The sequence below is a fragment of the Fukomys damarensis genome, unplaced genomic scaffold, assembly GCF_012274545.1.
Source record: "Fukomys damarensis isolate Sample0158 unplaced genomic scaffold, DMR_v1.0_HiC HiC_scaffold_36, whole genome shotgun sequence".
In the NCBI taxonomy this organism is placed as follows: Eukaryota; Metazoa; Chordata; class Mammalia; order Rodentia; family Bathyergidae; genus Fukomys; species Fukomys damarensis.
The window spans coordinates 48,675,822-48,689,574 of NW_022900948.1; the positions used below are offsets into that span (position 1 = coordinate 48,675,822).

A 13,753-nucleotide genomic window follows, 5' to 3' on the forward strand; every position below is an offset into this window, starting at 1 on the left:
CCCCGCCCCCCGCGTGGCTGCGGGAGCCGCCCCCCCCCCCCCCCATCCCCCGCCCCCCCGCGCCCCGCCTCTCGCCGTCATCCAGTCTTTCACCGCCTCGTCCCTTTGTCCCGCCTTCTTGGCCCCGCCCCCGCATGTCCTTCACCACTAGATTTCTCTAACCACGCCCCCATCTCCCCGCCTCCACCATAGTCCAGTCTTTCACCGCCTCGTCACGTCCTTGGCCCCGCCCCTCGCCCACCTGCCGGGCCACTCGCCCCGGGGTGTCGCTCGGGCTGTGCTTTTCCCACTCTTCTCTCGTTTCAGGGTGTCAGGAGGGACAGAAGTTTTCAGTCATGACCCTAAGAGGGAATCGGCTCTGAAGAATCGAAGAGAGCAGTTCCACCCGCCTAGGTCCCCTCCGCCACCGAACGGCTGCTCCGCGAGCAAACCCTGCAGCCGGTGCGCCCCTCCCTTTCCCGGTTTAGACTTGACCGGAGGCCGGCTGGGCGGCTGCGCATGCGCCGCTGCTGCTCACGACCGGACGGTGTGCGCATGCGCTCGCCGTGCCCGAGCTGGTTGCCCGGTTACCGCGTGCACGCTGGAGGCTGGAACCCGGAAGCTGGCCGCGCCCACCCGGACCCCAGCTGCCGGGTACTCCGGGTTGCCCCAGGATGCGGCCGGCTGGCTGAGAGCGGGACCGGCCTTCCCGCTGTTCCTTGCAGCAGGGCTCTCAGAGTGCCCCACCGGGCAGCGGTGACACAGCGAAGTCACCGAGCTGGCCGTCCGCTTCTGTTCCTCCCATCGCTGGCTTAGCGCCGGCCTCGGTAAGAGCCTTGGGAAAAGAGGGGTGCTGTCACCTGCACCGCTGCTCGGGAAGCGGCACCTCGATCCTTATGGGGGCGCCAAGGAGGCACGTCGGGAGGATGCCTGTTCCCCGGTGTACCTGGAGGCAGGAGAAGGGCGCGTGGCCTTGCTGCCTGTCTCGGTGACGCTGACAAGGGAGCAGCCACGCAGGCAGAGCCTGTCTGACGTGGCATCCGGCCACTGCTGTGCTAACATTTGCCTTTGCAGGAGCCAGGTTTCCAGCGTGTTTGCACACAGGCTTGGGGAGCCTGTGACAGGCTGGGCCCCAGGTAGCACCAGCCCCTCATCCTCCTGCGCTCCAGGCATTCTGCAGTCTGTCCCACCGGGCCCCTCTGCAGAGCTGTCTACGTCTCTGCAGAGCGGGGACGTAGAGGCAAAGCCTCCAGGGCTCACACCTCTTCTCCAGTGATCCTCAGAAGAGCCCTGCAGCGGAGTCCAGGCCTGGCCCCTGAGTCCCGACAAGACAGGCCTGCCCTGGTGGCCATAAAGCCAGCCTGCTCTGGGGTGAGCACCAGGTCTCAGCCCCGACCAGCTCCTAGGGCAGGGGGCTGGAGAACCACCTGGTCCCTAACAGGAGCTTTGGGGACGCACTCTCCCCTCCTTTCCTCTTCAGGTGGGAGGCAGCACTTTCTGCAGCCTGGCATCCTCTGAGTGGGTCAGGCTTCTGGAACCTCCACGAGACCAGGGCCTGGAGCCACAGCTTGTCACTTAGGCGCTATGCCCTTTGTTGACCTCCTTTACCTCCCTTGGCATCAGGTTCATCTTTAAGGTGCTGCAGAGTAAGTGCTGCCAATAATACTCCAGGCCAGCAGGCTTGAGCTGGGACTGTCAGGGTAAAGGTGCTGTGAGGTGACCGGCTGTGCCTGCCCACCGTGACTGCCCCTGCCTGGGCCTCCTCCCAGCTACTCCCCCAGCCCTCTAGCTCTTGGCAACCCCAGGTGGGTCAGAGTCAGCACCTGGAGAGCTGCAGGGTCCAGCTTGTGCCCATCAGTCTGTGGCAGGAGTTGGGCAGTCCTGTCCATCCATCATTGGTCGGTCACTCCGTGTTCTCAGCACCATCCAGTGTGGTGGCCTGACATGGGGCTGGTCCACACTGAGCTGGGTCCTGAATGCACAGGGCCTCAATAGTGGTTTGTTACCGCATGTTAAAATCTTTTAACTCAAATAAAACGTACTATTGGCCTGGGCCTGGTGGTGCAAGCCTATAATCCTAGCACTGGGCAGGCTGAGGCAAGAGGATTTCGGCAAGTTTGAGGGCAGCTTGAACTATATATGGAGACCCTGTCTCAAAACACACACACACGCACACACACACACACACACACACACACACACTATTAAAATTACTTTCATCGGGCCAGGCATGGTGGTCCACACCTGTAACCAGCACTTGGGAGGCTGAGGCAGGAGGATCGCTGTGAGTTTGAGACCAGCCTGGGCTATATAGTGAGTTCCAGGTCAATCTCAACTACATAGTGAAACCCTGTCTCAAAAAAACCAAAATAAATAAAATAAAATTATTTTCACCTGTTTCTTTTTTAAATGTGGCTACTAGGAAATGTAGAACTCCGGGTATGACTGTCATGCTATTCTTAACGGTCATGCTGGTCTAGAGGGGTGCACGTGAAGTGAGAGTTAGGGTCCTACACACAGCACCCCCACCTAGGATCTGGCCTGGAGGTGGAGGCCGCCACATGGAGAAGGCTCTCCTGAGGCCAGGGGCCAGTGCACTTGGGGTGGCAAGGGGTGAGGCGGGGCTGCCCACGTCTGGCACTGCTCTTGGCCCCCACACAGACCCTCACTGTGCACCCTGCAGCTGTAGGTGCGGGAGGAGACGGCAGGGGCAGCCTCCACGAGACAAGGCTGGCAAAGGAGTGTGCTTCATGGAGGAGGAGAAGGGCCGGGGATGGAGCAGCAGGAGGCAGAGGCGGCCGTGCCTTGGGCTTTGCCTTGCTGTGTCTTCTCAGGGCCCCACAGTGTGTGGCCCTGTTTGTGGGCCTCCCAGGGGTGAGCTGGTGGCTGGAGGAGTAGAGGGAGGCCCCCTGAGGCCATGGGGGGCAGCAAGGAGGAAGCTTCAGAGCCTGCTGCCCTTTCCCACCTGCTCACCACCTGCAGTCATGGCACAGCTACCCAGACATACACCCAGCCTGCGGGCACCACTCTCACTGTACATGCCCGGAGGCTGAGGCAGGAGAGTTACAAGTTCAGAGCTAGTATGGGCTGCATCAGGAGCTCAAAGCCAGTTCGGCTGCATACCAAGACCCTGTCTCAAGAAATTAAAAAAATGAAAAGATTGCACTGTACCCTATTCAGTCCATCCCGGGGCAGACATGCAGCCAAAGGGCACCTCCTCCAGGGAGGTCCTGGTCGGTGTGCGCTCCCAGCAGACCTGGGCACAGCCTAGGGGAGATGGCCTGCTGAGGGATGCAGTGGGGTGTGGGAGGAAGGAAGCTTCCAGAGCTTTCCAGCTGGGAGTGGAGAGAGCCCAGAACCCCACACTGGGCCCTGGCTCCCAGGATGGCATCCACCAGTCACACTGGCACGCATACACCCTGCACCCCGGCAGAACAGCCATGACGGTGGCCCGTGCTTGGGGTCTGAGGTCACTCCTGCCACAACTCTCCGAAGTCCTCTCCTTCCTGAGGGTTCACTCCCCACATGGGGGCCTAGGCTGGATGTCACGTCCCTAGCAGCCCTCCCAGCCTCACAGGGGACGCGGGAGCCTCTGGGCAGGTCGCCTCCCCCAGCTTTAGCGAGGCACAAGTGCGGTAGCCAGGCGCCATGGGCCGAAAGGGCGCTAGCGGAGCACAGCCACCAGGGGGAGCCAGAGAGCCATCTCAGGGTGCGGCTGAGTCGGGAATGCCCCTAGGAGCTCAGGGTGTGGGTGTCGGGCGTGTCAGCTCCTTTGGACCCAGCCCCACTGTAGAGCCCCAGTGGCAGCCCTCTCCCGTTCTTCATTTGCCCCAGGCTCCCTGGGCAGTGGGCGTGCTGAAGGAAGACAGCAGGTCCTCCATAAGTGCTCCTGGACCCAGGTGCATGGAGCACAGAACAGTCATGTTCGCACTGCTCCGGGGGCCAAGAGCGATGCTTTGGGGTACCTAGGACCTAGTCCGACTGTGCCCCAGCCCACAGCACCACCAGGCATGGTGAGCACCCCGTCTAGAGTGCGGGGGATGTCCCAGCCTCCCTCCTTCCAAGCAGACAGGTGGGAAGGAATATCTTACGCTAGGTCTCATACCTCCAGTGGCTTTTTTCCTTCAGTGCCATACACAGTGACGATGCTCTAGGGAACAGGGCCATGAGAAAATGCAGCGAAACACACTGAGTTGTAAAAAAAGAAAAAACTCACAGTGGTAACAGCAGCCAGACCATCTCTTAAGTCCTCACCAGGCAGTGGCCAGCACGTGGGAGCTTCCTGAGGCCTGTGGGAGGCAGAGCCATCCGCACGGGCACAGGAGGCAAGGACTCAGTGCACCGGGGCACTGCAAGGCACCGCAGTGGGAAGGAAGAACATAGCATGGCAGCCAGAACCGCGGCGGTGGCCAGCATGGTACCCCCAGACCAGCTGTTGTGCTGGTGACAGGTGCCTGGGGTCACCTCCACCTCCCAGGGGCTAAGCCTGCACCGTCTGAGGCAGGCGGTGAAGACTGTGGCTCCTGCAGTGTGGCCCACACTCTAGTGTGGGTGAGGCTCATGCTGGCTCAGTCAGAGTATCAGGAAATAAAAAATTTTTAATGTGATCTCTCCCGTAGGCTGTTTATACTGACTATTGTTGTGAGTCAGGGTTTCCCTGTGTAGTTCAGGCTGGGCTTGAACTCAAGGTGATCCTCCTGTCTCGGCCTCCTGGGTGCTGGAGTACAGGTGGTGTGCACTGCCACGCCCGGCCATTATTTGCTGAAATAATATTGTGGATTGATTCAATGAACTAAGATGTTATTAAAATAAGTCTTACTCTTTTCTTTTTACTTTTTTTTGTTTTTTTTTTTTGGCGGTGCCAGGGATGGAACCCAAGGCTTCACACAGGCCAAGCAATCACTCACCACTGCAGAGCCCAAGCTGCCCCCTCTCTTCCTTTTGAATATGGCTACGGAGACATTAAACTATTAAATACTAATGCTTCGTTGCATTTCTATCGGCCAGGGCTGCTCTGAAGCATCCCAGGGTGCTGAGGAAGCCTTTTCCCCTGAGCAGATGGGGACACCCTGGCCCAGGATGGTGCCGGCAGGCCATCGTGAAGGAAGGAAGGGAGGAGGCTAGGGGCAGTCCTCTTCTCGTACATCTTCGGGACCGAGGACTGCAGCTGCTAGACTGTGGGAGCCTCACACCCCAAGAGGGGAGGGACAGTGCCTGGGGCCGGCCCGTGCCTGGCCATGTCCCAGACACATTTGGGGCCTGGGAGGAGTCTGGGCCTTGGCTCAGTCGGCCGCACCGAGTCCTGGCGATCTGGAGGTGGGCACGAACAAGGCGGGTCAGCTCTGCCTGGGCCTCTCCCGGGGTTGAGGCCACGCCTCTGTCCGAGGGGCCTCTCCCTCCCCGTGTGTGTCATGTCCCAGCCTCTGGAGGACAAGGTCGCACTGGTGAGGGCCTCCCAGAGCTCCCCCAAGGCCCTGTCCCCACGTACTCACTGAGATCCTGGGCATCGGGCTTCAACATGAGCATCTGGGTAGGGGACTCGTTCAGCCCAAGGCAGACAGCCACACTGGGAGGAAGGGCTGTGTCCCCAGGAGTCGCTTGTATTCCCTGGCACAGCCCCTTGGAGCCAGTGGGCAGGTGAAGGCCGGTGGCCACCTGGCTGGGCAGCGGGGACAGGGCCACCTCCAGGGTGGCCTGGCTCCTGGAGACCCTCAGCCCACACTTGGGCCTGGGTAGTGGGCAGGTGGCCCAGGACCATGGTGGTGGCATCTCCTGGAGGAGGAAACCTGTGTCTGTGGCCGTGGAGGGTGCAGGCCCAGGCTGGCTGCCTTTCGGGAAGAGCCCTGAGCAGGGCTGTCAGTCGTTGTGATTCAGAGCCCCTCCTCCTCCACTGATTCCTGCAGCTGCTGGAGCCTTGGGATGGCTTGGCGGTGGGGCATGGGCCCCTTGAGGCCTGGCCTCAAGTCGGTGGGGACAAATCCACACATGGCAGGCTGGGATGTGGCTTATCTGGTTCGCAAGGCCCTGGACTCCACCCCAGGCCTGGCACCGGCTCTCCATAATGCATGAGGCAACTTCTGCGATGTAAAATGGCTCTCCCAGAATGTACTCTGGGGCAGCCATAGTGTGGGTGACAGCCACTGCTGCCATATAGAGCTGCCTGTACGACCACTCCAAGATCACAGTTTACAGCTGGCCACAGAGCAGCCATAGCCAGGCCCCACGCCAGCCCCGGAAGGGCCGGTCTGCTGCCTGTCTCTGCAGGTTGAGTTACTGAGCATGCGTCAGGTGAAGGGGACCACATGTTAAGTGGCCTCGTACCTGGCTTCACCGAGCACAGTGTCCTCAAGGTCCACCTGCTTTGTAGCAGGTGTCAAGAGCCTCGTCCCTTTCCACAGGTCCTAATAGTCCACTGTGTGCACTAGTCAGGCTTCTCCAGAGAAACAACAGTAGGGTGGGCACACAGATGAGAGGGGCTGCGACTCGTGCACACAGCAGTGGGGCTGACGGGCCCCAAGAGCTGCAGGGGCAGCCTGGAGCCCCCTGAGAGTCAATGGGATGAATTCTGGTCTAAATGCCACAAGCTTGAGACCCAAGAAAGGCCGATGAAGGGTGGAGAACATCGATGGTCCAGCACAGCTGGGCACAGGAGGCTTTTGCTCTGCTTGGGCCTTCGACAGACTAGACACGGCCCACCACACGGAGGCCCTCCGCTTCCCTCCTCAGGACCCGGGGTGCAATCCCTCCAGACCCCGGGGACACACTTCTGCTGTGTGCTGATCTGCCCTGCACGGCAAGCTCGGACCACACGTGTCGCCACTCGCCAGCTGGCTGGTATCCGGCTCTGGGGCTGTGGTGAATAAAAACCCAGAGGACGCACAGATGCGCACCTGTGTGGCCACCCAAGCCGAGCACACAGCTGGGGCTCAGGAGCTTCCTGACTCTGCCTCTAGCCTTGCTCGGGCTCGGGGCTCTGCTGCTTTTCTCCACTGTGGCTCCCGGAAGAAGGGCCCAGCCCTCAGGGGACCCCAGCCAAAGATCAGCCAGGCCATACCACCAGGTTAGCAAAGTCGGCACAACATCAGCATCGTTTTATTGCAAATCAGTTAACAAAAAAGGATGAAAAAAATACATCATTTTCATCATCTACAGTTTTGCATGTAGACAATTAAAAAAAAAAACTTTTCTTTCTCTGTAAACTACATTCTATTTTACAAAACACGGTAAGAAGCAACATCTTAGGACGGGTCCGTGCAGGCCCACCGGGGATGGTGCAGCACTGGCCAGGACAGCGGGCAGCCTGGGCGCCCCATGCACAGGGAAGGCTGGCAGGCGGCAGGCCGTCCCCGGGTTGTGCTCTGAGGAGCTACATTTCTGGCACCTGCAGGTCACGTGGCCTAGGTCGCCGTGTTCCGACACCCCACCAGCTCGACACAGGACAGACTTGTTCAGATTTTTTAAACAAAATCCACATTTAAGATGTATTTACAGATATTTACTCTGCCACAGGAGTATACTTGATCCAAGAATCACCTGCTCTCCTAGGCGAGTGCCCCTCAACATAGAGGGGCTGCCGAGAGCAGGAGCCAGGCCATCCTTTGGCACCCTGAGGCCCGACACGGGCATCCCCACGGCACCCGGGGCTCCTGGGGACACAGGTTTCTCTGAGCCTGCATGCAGGCTGTGCTCAGGGCCCCCAAGGGGGTGCCCCAGCAGCCTGGTCAGGGCCTTAGCAGTCCACCGTCTGAACCTGGGCCTGCGGTGGGAGCCGGGGCCCAGTGGGGACAGGGGCAGCGTCCTTACCCAGAGAGCAGGATTCAATCCTCTGTGGTCCTGCACCTGCACACACCTGACAACCGGCTCCAGGACACGCTGTCAGGCCGGGGCGGTGGGTGAGGTGGGGACGAGCACTTCAGAGGCTAAGGAACACTAACGACATGGGGCCTGCGACCAAGACTCACGACTGGACCATGGGGCCGACAGGTTCTCTTCCACCTGGAGCACAGCTGCGAAAGCGCCTTCTGGAAACACCGGGTGCCGAAATGCAGCCCACCACACTTCCCAAGTCTCCAGTTCTTGAAGCAAACGAATCCACACACCACAGACGGGAAGGTGCCTCTCTCCACGTCTTCTCACAAGACACAGGAGGCGCCGGGCATGGGGCGCACACCCGGGAGCGTTCCAGACAGGGCAGTTCAGCCCTCCCACCTCCAGCATCGCTTTGTTTTGGATTGTGAAATCAATAAATAATGGCATTTATAAATCATGAATCTTTGTTTATACAAACGCGTAATCATTTTCACCCCAAGCAGGGAGATCATGACTTTGAGAACTAGTTTATTTTCTTGGAACAGATAAGTTTTCACCTGGGGCCATAGAAAACAGTACATATAAATAAAAAGGCAGTGTTTCTGTGTAAAACAAAAGTACATAAATAAATACTAAAAAAATCGAAATTCTTGTCCTCTTTACTTTTTGCATAAAAACTTTTTTTAAAGGCTCCTTTGGTTGGGCCCAGCATCCTGGAGCACTGACAATGCCCGGCAGGGCTTGGGAAACAAAGCTAGGTCCCGGGCCGCTACTCACTTGAAGGCCTCTGGAATGTGGGCGACCTGGGACTGCACGCTGGTGGGTGGGCTGGAGACGCCCTCGGACCAGTCGGAGACATTGGAGTGCGGCGATGAGCTGGACCACTGGTCTGGGGACTCGGGGGAGGGGGTGAGGAAGGGGTGCTCCGGCACCTGCAGCTGGTGGCTGGGGGTGTTGTCCGCGGGTGAGGAGGAGTAGCTGTGCTGGGAGGGCGGGGTCAGGAACTGGGCTGTGGTCATGGGCGGCACCAGGGAGGACGGCAGCGCTGTGCTGAGGTTCTGGGCCTCCTGGGGCAGGACGGTGTGCACGGTCAGGCTGCTGGGACCCAGCGGCTGCACATCTGCCTGGCTTGGCTCCCCGCCCAGGAAGCTGCGGCCCAGGTGCCCACTGGCCGAGCCCACACCGAGGTGCGGCTGCGACGGCGGCGGGGGCTGCAGACTCTGCGGCTGCTGGATATTTGGTGGTGGCTGCACCTGTAAGTTTTGCTGCTGCACCTGAGGTACCGGCTGGGCCTGCACCAGGTGGGGCTGGGCGGCCAGCCGCGTGGAAGGCAGGCCCTGGTAGCTCATCATCTGGGACAGGGCGCTGGCGGAGAGGCCGCTGTGCAGTGGGCCCATCATGCCATGCTGCATGGCAGCGGCCTGCGCGCTTGGAGTGCCCGGGGCGACAGCGCCCCGCAGTGGGTTGTACTGGCCAGAGACCATGCCGTTCTGCAGCCGGGACAGCCACTCGCACTGGCCATTCAGGCCAGCAGCTGTGCCCATGGGGAAATTCACAGCCGCAGTGCCGCTGGCGCCCAGGACTGTGCTGGTGCTGGAGGCCACCGGCAGGTGGGAGAGGCGTGGGGGCCCGGGCTCGAAGGCCAGCCGGCCACCCCCACCCAGCGCAGTCATCTCGGGCTTGGCTGCCACATTCAGATGGCTGACGCCCAGGTGGGTGTCGGGCATGCCAGGCAAGTGGCCGAGAGGCAAAGACGGAGACTGCTGGAACGGAGAGGGCAGGAGGGGCGGCGAAGCCACATCCGACAAGTAGCCGTGGGGCGACTCCAGCGAGTCCACGGGCGACAGCAGGCTTGAGCTGTCCAGCAGGCAGCCCTTGCCATCCTGAGACTTCTTCCTCCGTGCCTTGAGGTCTTTGGCCTCCTTGGTGCTGCATGCCAGGCCCTTGGTGCTGGGCTTGCGGGCCTTCTTTCCCTGCACGGCGGGCTTTAGGCTGCCCAGGTAGCCGTTGGGCGAGCAGAGGGTGGGTGACAGGGTGGGCGTGCCACTCAGGGCGGCGCCATGCAGCTGCGGGCTGTGCACCAGGTTGTACTCATCCAGCAGCCGCACGATGTCGTGGTGCATACGCTCCTGGGCAATATCCCGTGGCAGGCGGTCCATGTGGTCGGTGATGTCCCGGTTGGCAAAGTGGTCCAGCAGCACCTTGGCGGTCTCATAGCTGCCCTCCCGGGCGGCTAGGAACAGAGGTGTCTCCTCCTGGGGCAGGGCACCGAGCAGGTGAGAAAGCCATCCAGATCCACCCGCACCCTGCCGCCACCTGCCTGATCACACGTTGGACGCCACCCAGGAGGGCTGTGGGCTCTACTGAGATCAAATAAACTGTGGGGCCTCAACCCCAACACCCAGACACGAAACCCTGCAGCAGCTCGGGTCGGGGCTCAGGAGGTTCAAGGTGGGCAGAGGGGCTTCCCGCAGAGGGGCTGTAACTGGCCCTGGAGTCTCAGCTCCGTCTTTGGCTGCTCTGCCCAGATGTGCCCTGGGATCCCAAGCTGAGTCTCAGGCTCGGTCTTCCCCACAGGGAGGGACAGGTTCATGTCACTGGCCCCCCTGTGACTGGGGAGCGTGTGGATTCAACAGCATCCCCTGCCTCACCCAGGAGGGCCCTGCTTTGAAATGCACCCAGGGACACTTGAAGTGTGGGGCACAGGCGGGTGATGCTCTGCCTTTCTGTGCCCAACAGTCCCTAGGACCTGGGTCCCCAGTGGGTAGATCAGCACGACCGAGATGGCCCAGGTCAGGCTGGTGGCAGGGAGGAAAACAATGGCCCAGCTCAGCCATCAGCTTAGCCTTTGGGAGATAGTGGCCATGTGAGTGCAGTGGGGGCCTCCTTAGGAAGCTGAGTCCCCCGCTCAGTATACCCCCCAGGGACAGCTGAGGACAGAAGCAGAGTCAGCGGTGGTGACAGGCACAGCTGCAGCCGTGGGCTCCTGGCGAGGAGAGCAGGGCCACCACCCAGGGTCCCACGGTCCTGGCTCCCAGCCCTGCAACCCTGGAAGGGTTGGGAGAGCTGACTGGGGCCCAAGAGCCTGCTGGGCAGTCCACACCATGGCCCGGGACCACTCGCCCAGCCACCCACCTTGTTGTTCTGCATGTCCTTGTTGGCTCCATTCTTCAGTAGCACCAGCGCAGCATCCACGTTGTTCACGGCGGCAGCCCAGTGCAGAGCTGACTTACCTGCCGGCCGCAAAGAAAGAGGTCACAGGCGGCCCACAGCAGTGCCCCTTCCCCACAGCCGGCTGCCCGCCTACCCAGGTCGTCCACGGCGTTGACATCCGCGTGCGAGTTGATGAGGTCCTCCAGCATGCCTTCCACTGCCAGGCGGGCTGCCAGGATCAGTGGCGTTGTGCCGTCATGCATGCGGGCATCTAGGTCTGTGGCTCGGTTCCGGATTAGGATCTGGGGGATGGGGAAGGGTTCAGGCCGGGTTGTAGTGGGTGCGAGCAAGAGGCGCCCGGCTGGAAGCCGGTGTCCGACGTGAGCAGCCCCAGCTGGCACCAGGTAGGGTTCAGGCCGGGTTGTAGTGGGTGCGAGCAAGAGGCGCCCGGCTGGAAGCCGGTGTCCGACGTGAGCAGCCCCAGCAATGGCACCAGGCACCGGTGCCCCCCACCCACAGGAGGGGCCAGGCTCTGGTGATTGCCGTCAGTGAGCCCAAGTGTGGCCTCCTCCGACCCTGCCAATGCCCCCGCTGCTGTGACCACCTACAAACCAAGAACCAAGCTTCTGCCCAGAAGCCGGGCTGCAGCCAGGATGTGACCTCCTGCTTGGGGGGCAACAGCAGACGCTGGGGAGCCCTGTGTGGGTCCCCAGGACAAGAGCAGGGAACACTGTCCTGGCCCATGCCACAGGTAGGAATGGCAGTCACTGCCCGCGGGCAGGTGAGAAACAAGGGTCAAGGGACCTGCAGCTCTGCTGGACCCCCACAAGCAGCGGGGACCCTCGCCTCCATGTGCCAGTGAGGCTGTTAGGATAGGCGCAGCCCAGACACAGGCATGCCCCGGCTCGTGGCCTATCTCAGTATCTTATTCTGCAGAACGATGTGTCGTGGAGTTAAGAAATTATTAATCAGCAAGCTCTGCGAGGACACCTGCTTCTTGGGCCACCTGAAGCTGCTTCGGGGCAGCCCAGAGCCTGGGGATGGTGCAGGGCTGGTGCTTGGCCGTCTGCAGGAGGAGCCCCTGCAGGACCCATCCCCCGGAGACCCAGGCATCCAAATCCCTAAATCTACCCTCAGCCCAGGCTCCCTGGCAAGGCCACAAGGCAGCCTCTAAAGCCCTCTCCTCAATGCTGCAGGCATAGCCTGCAGCTGTGGCTAAAAAGGAGGGGGAGCAGGAGGGCAGCAGCGCTGGGACTGGGACTTCCGGCGGGGCCTAACCCTGAGACAGAAGTCTGTCTTGGGTAAGTGGCTCTGCCTCACCCTGCTGCACCCAGGGTTCCTGCTGGGCCACCTCCGGGCCTCCTAGGGTAAGCATAGGCCAGAGGTCCAGGTGCAGACACAGGTGTCCAACCTAAGTCACATTCGGGACCTGGCTCCCAGGGCCAGGGTCCAGTGGCCGACTCCTACCTGGAAGACACCCTGTGCATCGGCAGACACGGCCGCATGCAGCGGGGTGCGGCCCATGTTGTCCTGGATGTTGGCGTCTGCACTGGCCTCTAGCAGGCGCTTGGCGGCATCAGAGCGCGAGTAGCGCGCAGCCAGGTGCAAGGCAGTCTCGCCGGTGCGGTCCGTCTGGTTGTGCAGGCTTGCGCCCTGGTAGATGAAGTCTGAGATGACAGCCGGTGCGTCCTCCTCCTCCTCACTGTTGCCCGTCTCCAGGCCCCCTCCGCTGCATGAGGCGATCATGAGCGGGGTGAAGCCATCTGCGTGGGAGCACACAGGAAGGGCTCAGCGCCAGGCACCTGGCCACAGCTCCGGTGCCAGCAGCAGTCTCCAACCGTGGGGCAGCTATGCGAGCGCGAGTCCCCCGGCTTCCCCAGGACGGAGCCCACGCCCACTGCTGCTCCCTGACCTGCCAGAAACCTGCCTGGAAAGGGGCAGGGAGAGACAAGTCCTGGACCCTGGCTCTGGATGCCTGGACAGCAGCACTGGATGGAGGAAATGCTGCCCAGCAGACGCCAGAGGAGCAGCCCTGGTGGCGACTAGGCCCCCACCCCGCACTCTCGCAGCCACAGCCCCGGGGGAGGCAGGGGCCTGAGTTGGGGAGGCACAGGCCGCTGGACACCCAGGACCCCACAGAACCCCTGGCCCAGAGGCCCGACAGCCGTACCAGGACCGCGCACGTTGACGTCCATGCAGTCAGCGTCAACCTCGCCCTGCGGCGGTGTGGGTGCCATGGCGGACACCCGCAGGTCGGCGGCGTCCAGGTGTTGCTGGGTCCACTGCCGGTGGTCCGTCTGGTTGTCCAGGTCGGGGAGAACTACCGGTTCCTCAAACTGCATTTGGGGGTGGGGAGCAGAGCCGCGTCATGCAGGGTCACAGCGCCAGAAGCCCCACCCCGGCGTCCCTGGGGCGCGGCGCTCACCCGGAACTTCTTGGCTTCCAGGTCCTCGTCGCCCCACTCATTCTGGTTGTCATCCATGAGGGCGCCGTCCGACGCGTTCTTCAGGGGCCTGCGGGGAGGCGACACTAGTGGCCCCAGGAAGCCCGGAGGGCCAGACCCCCTCACCCCAGACGCAACGCCGCATCCACTTACTTGAGGCCCACGGAGTCCTCACCCAGGGGTTCTCGTCGCTTCTTCTTGCTGGCCTCCGACACCTTGAAGCCCTCGGGGAACCAGAGCTGGCCATGCTGGCGCCGGCGCTTGCGGGACAGCAGCACCCCGCAGCCCACGAAGAAGAGGAGCACAAAGGCGGCCCCGATCAGGTACATGAGGTGCAGCTGGGAGGGCGGCGGCGGCTCCACTGTCTCA

At 61.6% G+C, this 13,753-nt stretch overlaps 2 protein-coding genes and 1 long non-coding RNA gene across 9 annotated transcripts in view; 1 reads left to right on the forward strand and 2 right to left on the reverse strand.

Moving 5' to 3' along the window:
• Sec16a (SEC16 homolog A, endoplasmic reticulum export factor) overlaps nucleotides 1-330 on the reverse strand; it is a 32,664-nt gene extending 32,334 nt beyond the window's left edge. For all 7 annotated transcript variants that reach the window (XM_010608871.2, XM_010608870.2, XM_010608867.2 and 4 more), the window contains exon 1: nucleotides 242-330. The gene's annotated coding sequence lies outside the window, so the exon portion shown is untranslated. The remainder of the gene's footprint in view (nucleotides 1-241) is intronic.
• A 78-nt stretch (nucleotides 331-408) lies between these two features.
• LOC104851614 lies at nucleotides 409-2,093 on the forward strand. Its single transcript, XR_777251.3, has 3 exons — nucleotides 409-806; nucleotides 1,054-1,350; nucleotides 1,460-2,093. It is a non-coding gene; the product is annotated as an uncharacterized LOC104851614 (long non-coding RNA).
• Nucleotides 2,094-7,054: 4,961 nt separating this feature from the next.
• Nucleotides 7,055-13,753, reverse strand: part of Notch1 (notch receptor 1) — a 38,649-nt gene continuing 31,950 nt past the window's right edge. The window contains exons 29-35 of the mRNA XM_033759006.1: nucleotides 13,538-13,753; nucleotides 13,367-13,454; nucleotides 13,112-13,277; nucleotides 12,409-12,704; nucleotides 11,096-11,243; nucleotides 10,924-11,021; nucleotides 7,055-10,043 (exon numbers count right to left, since the gene is read on the reverse strand). Coding sequence (XP_033614897.1) covers nucleotides 8,562-10,043; nucleotides 10,924-11,021; nucleotides 11,096-11,243; nucleotides 12,409-12,704; nucleotides 13,112-13,277; nucleotides 13,367-13,454; nucleotides 13,538-13,753 — 2,494 coding nt within the window. The 3' untranslated portion in view covers nucleotides 7,055-8,561. The remainder of the gene's footprint in view (nucleotides 10,044-10,923; nucleotides 11,022-11,095; nucleotides 11,244-12,408; nucleotides 12,705-13,111; nucleotides 13,278-13,366; nucleotides 13,455-13,537) is intronic.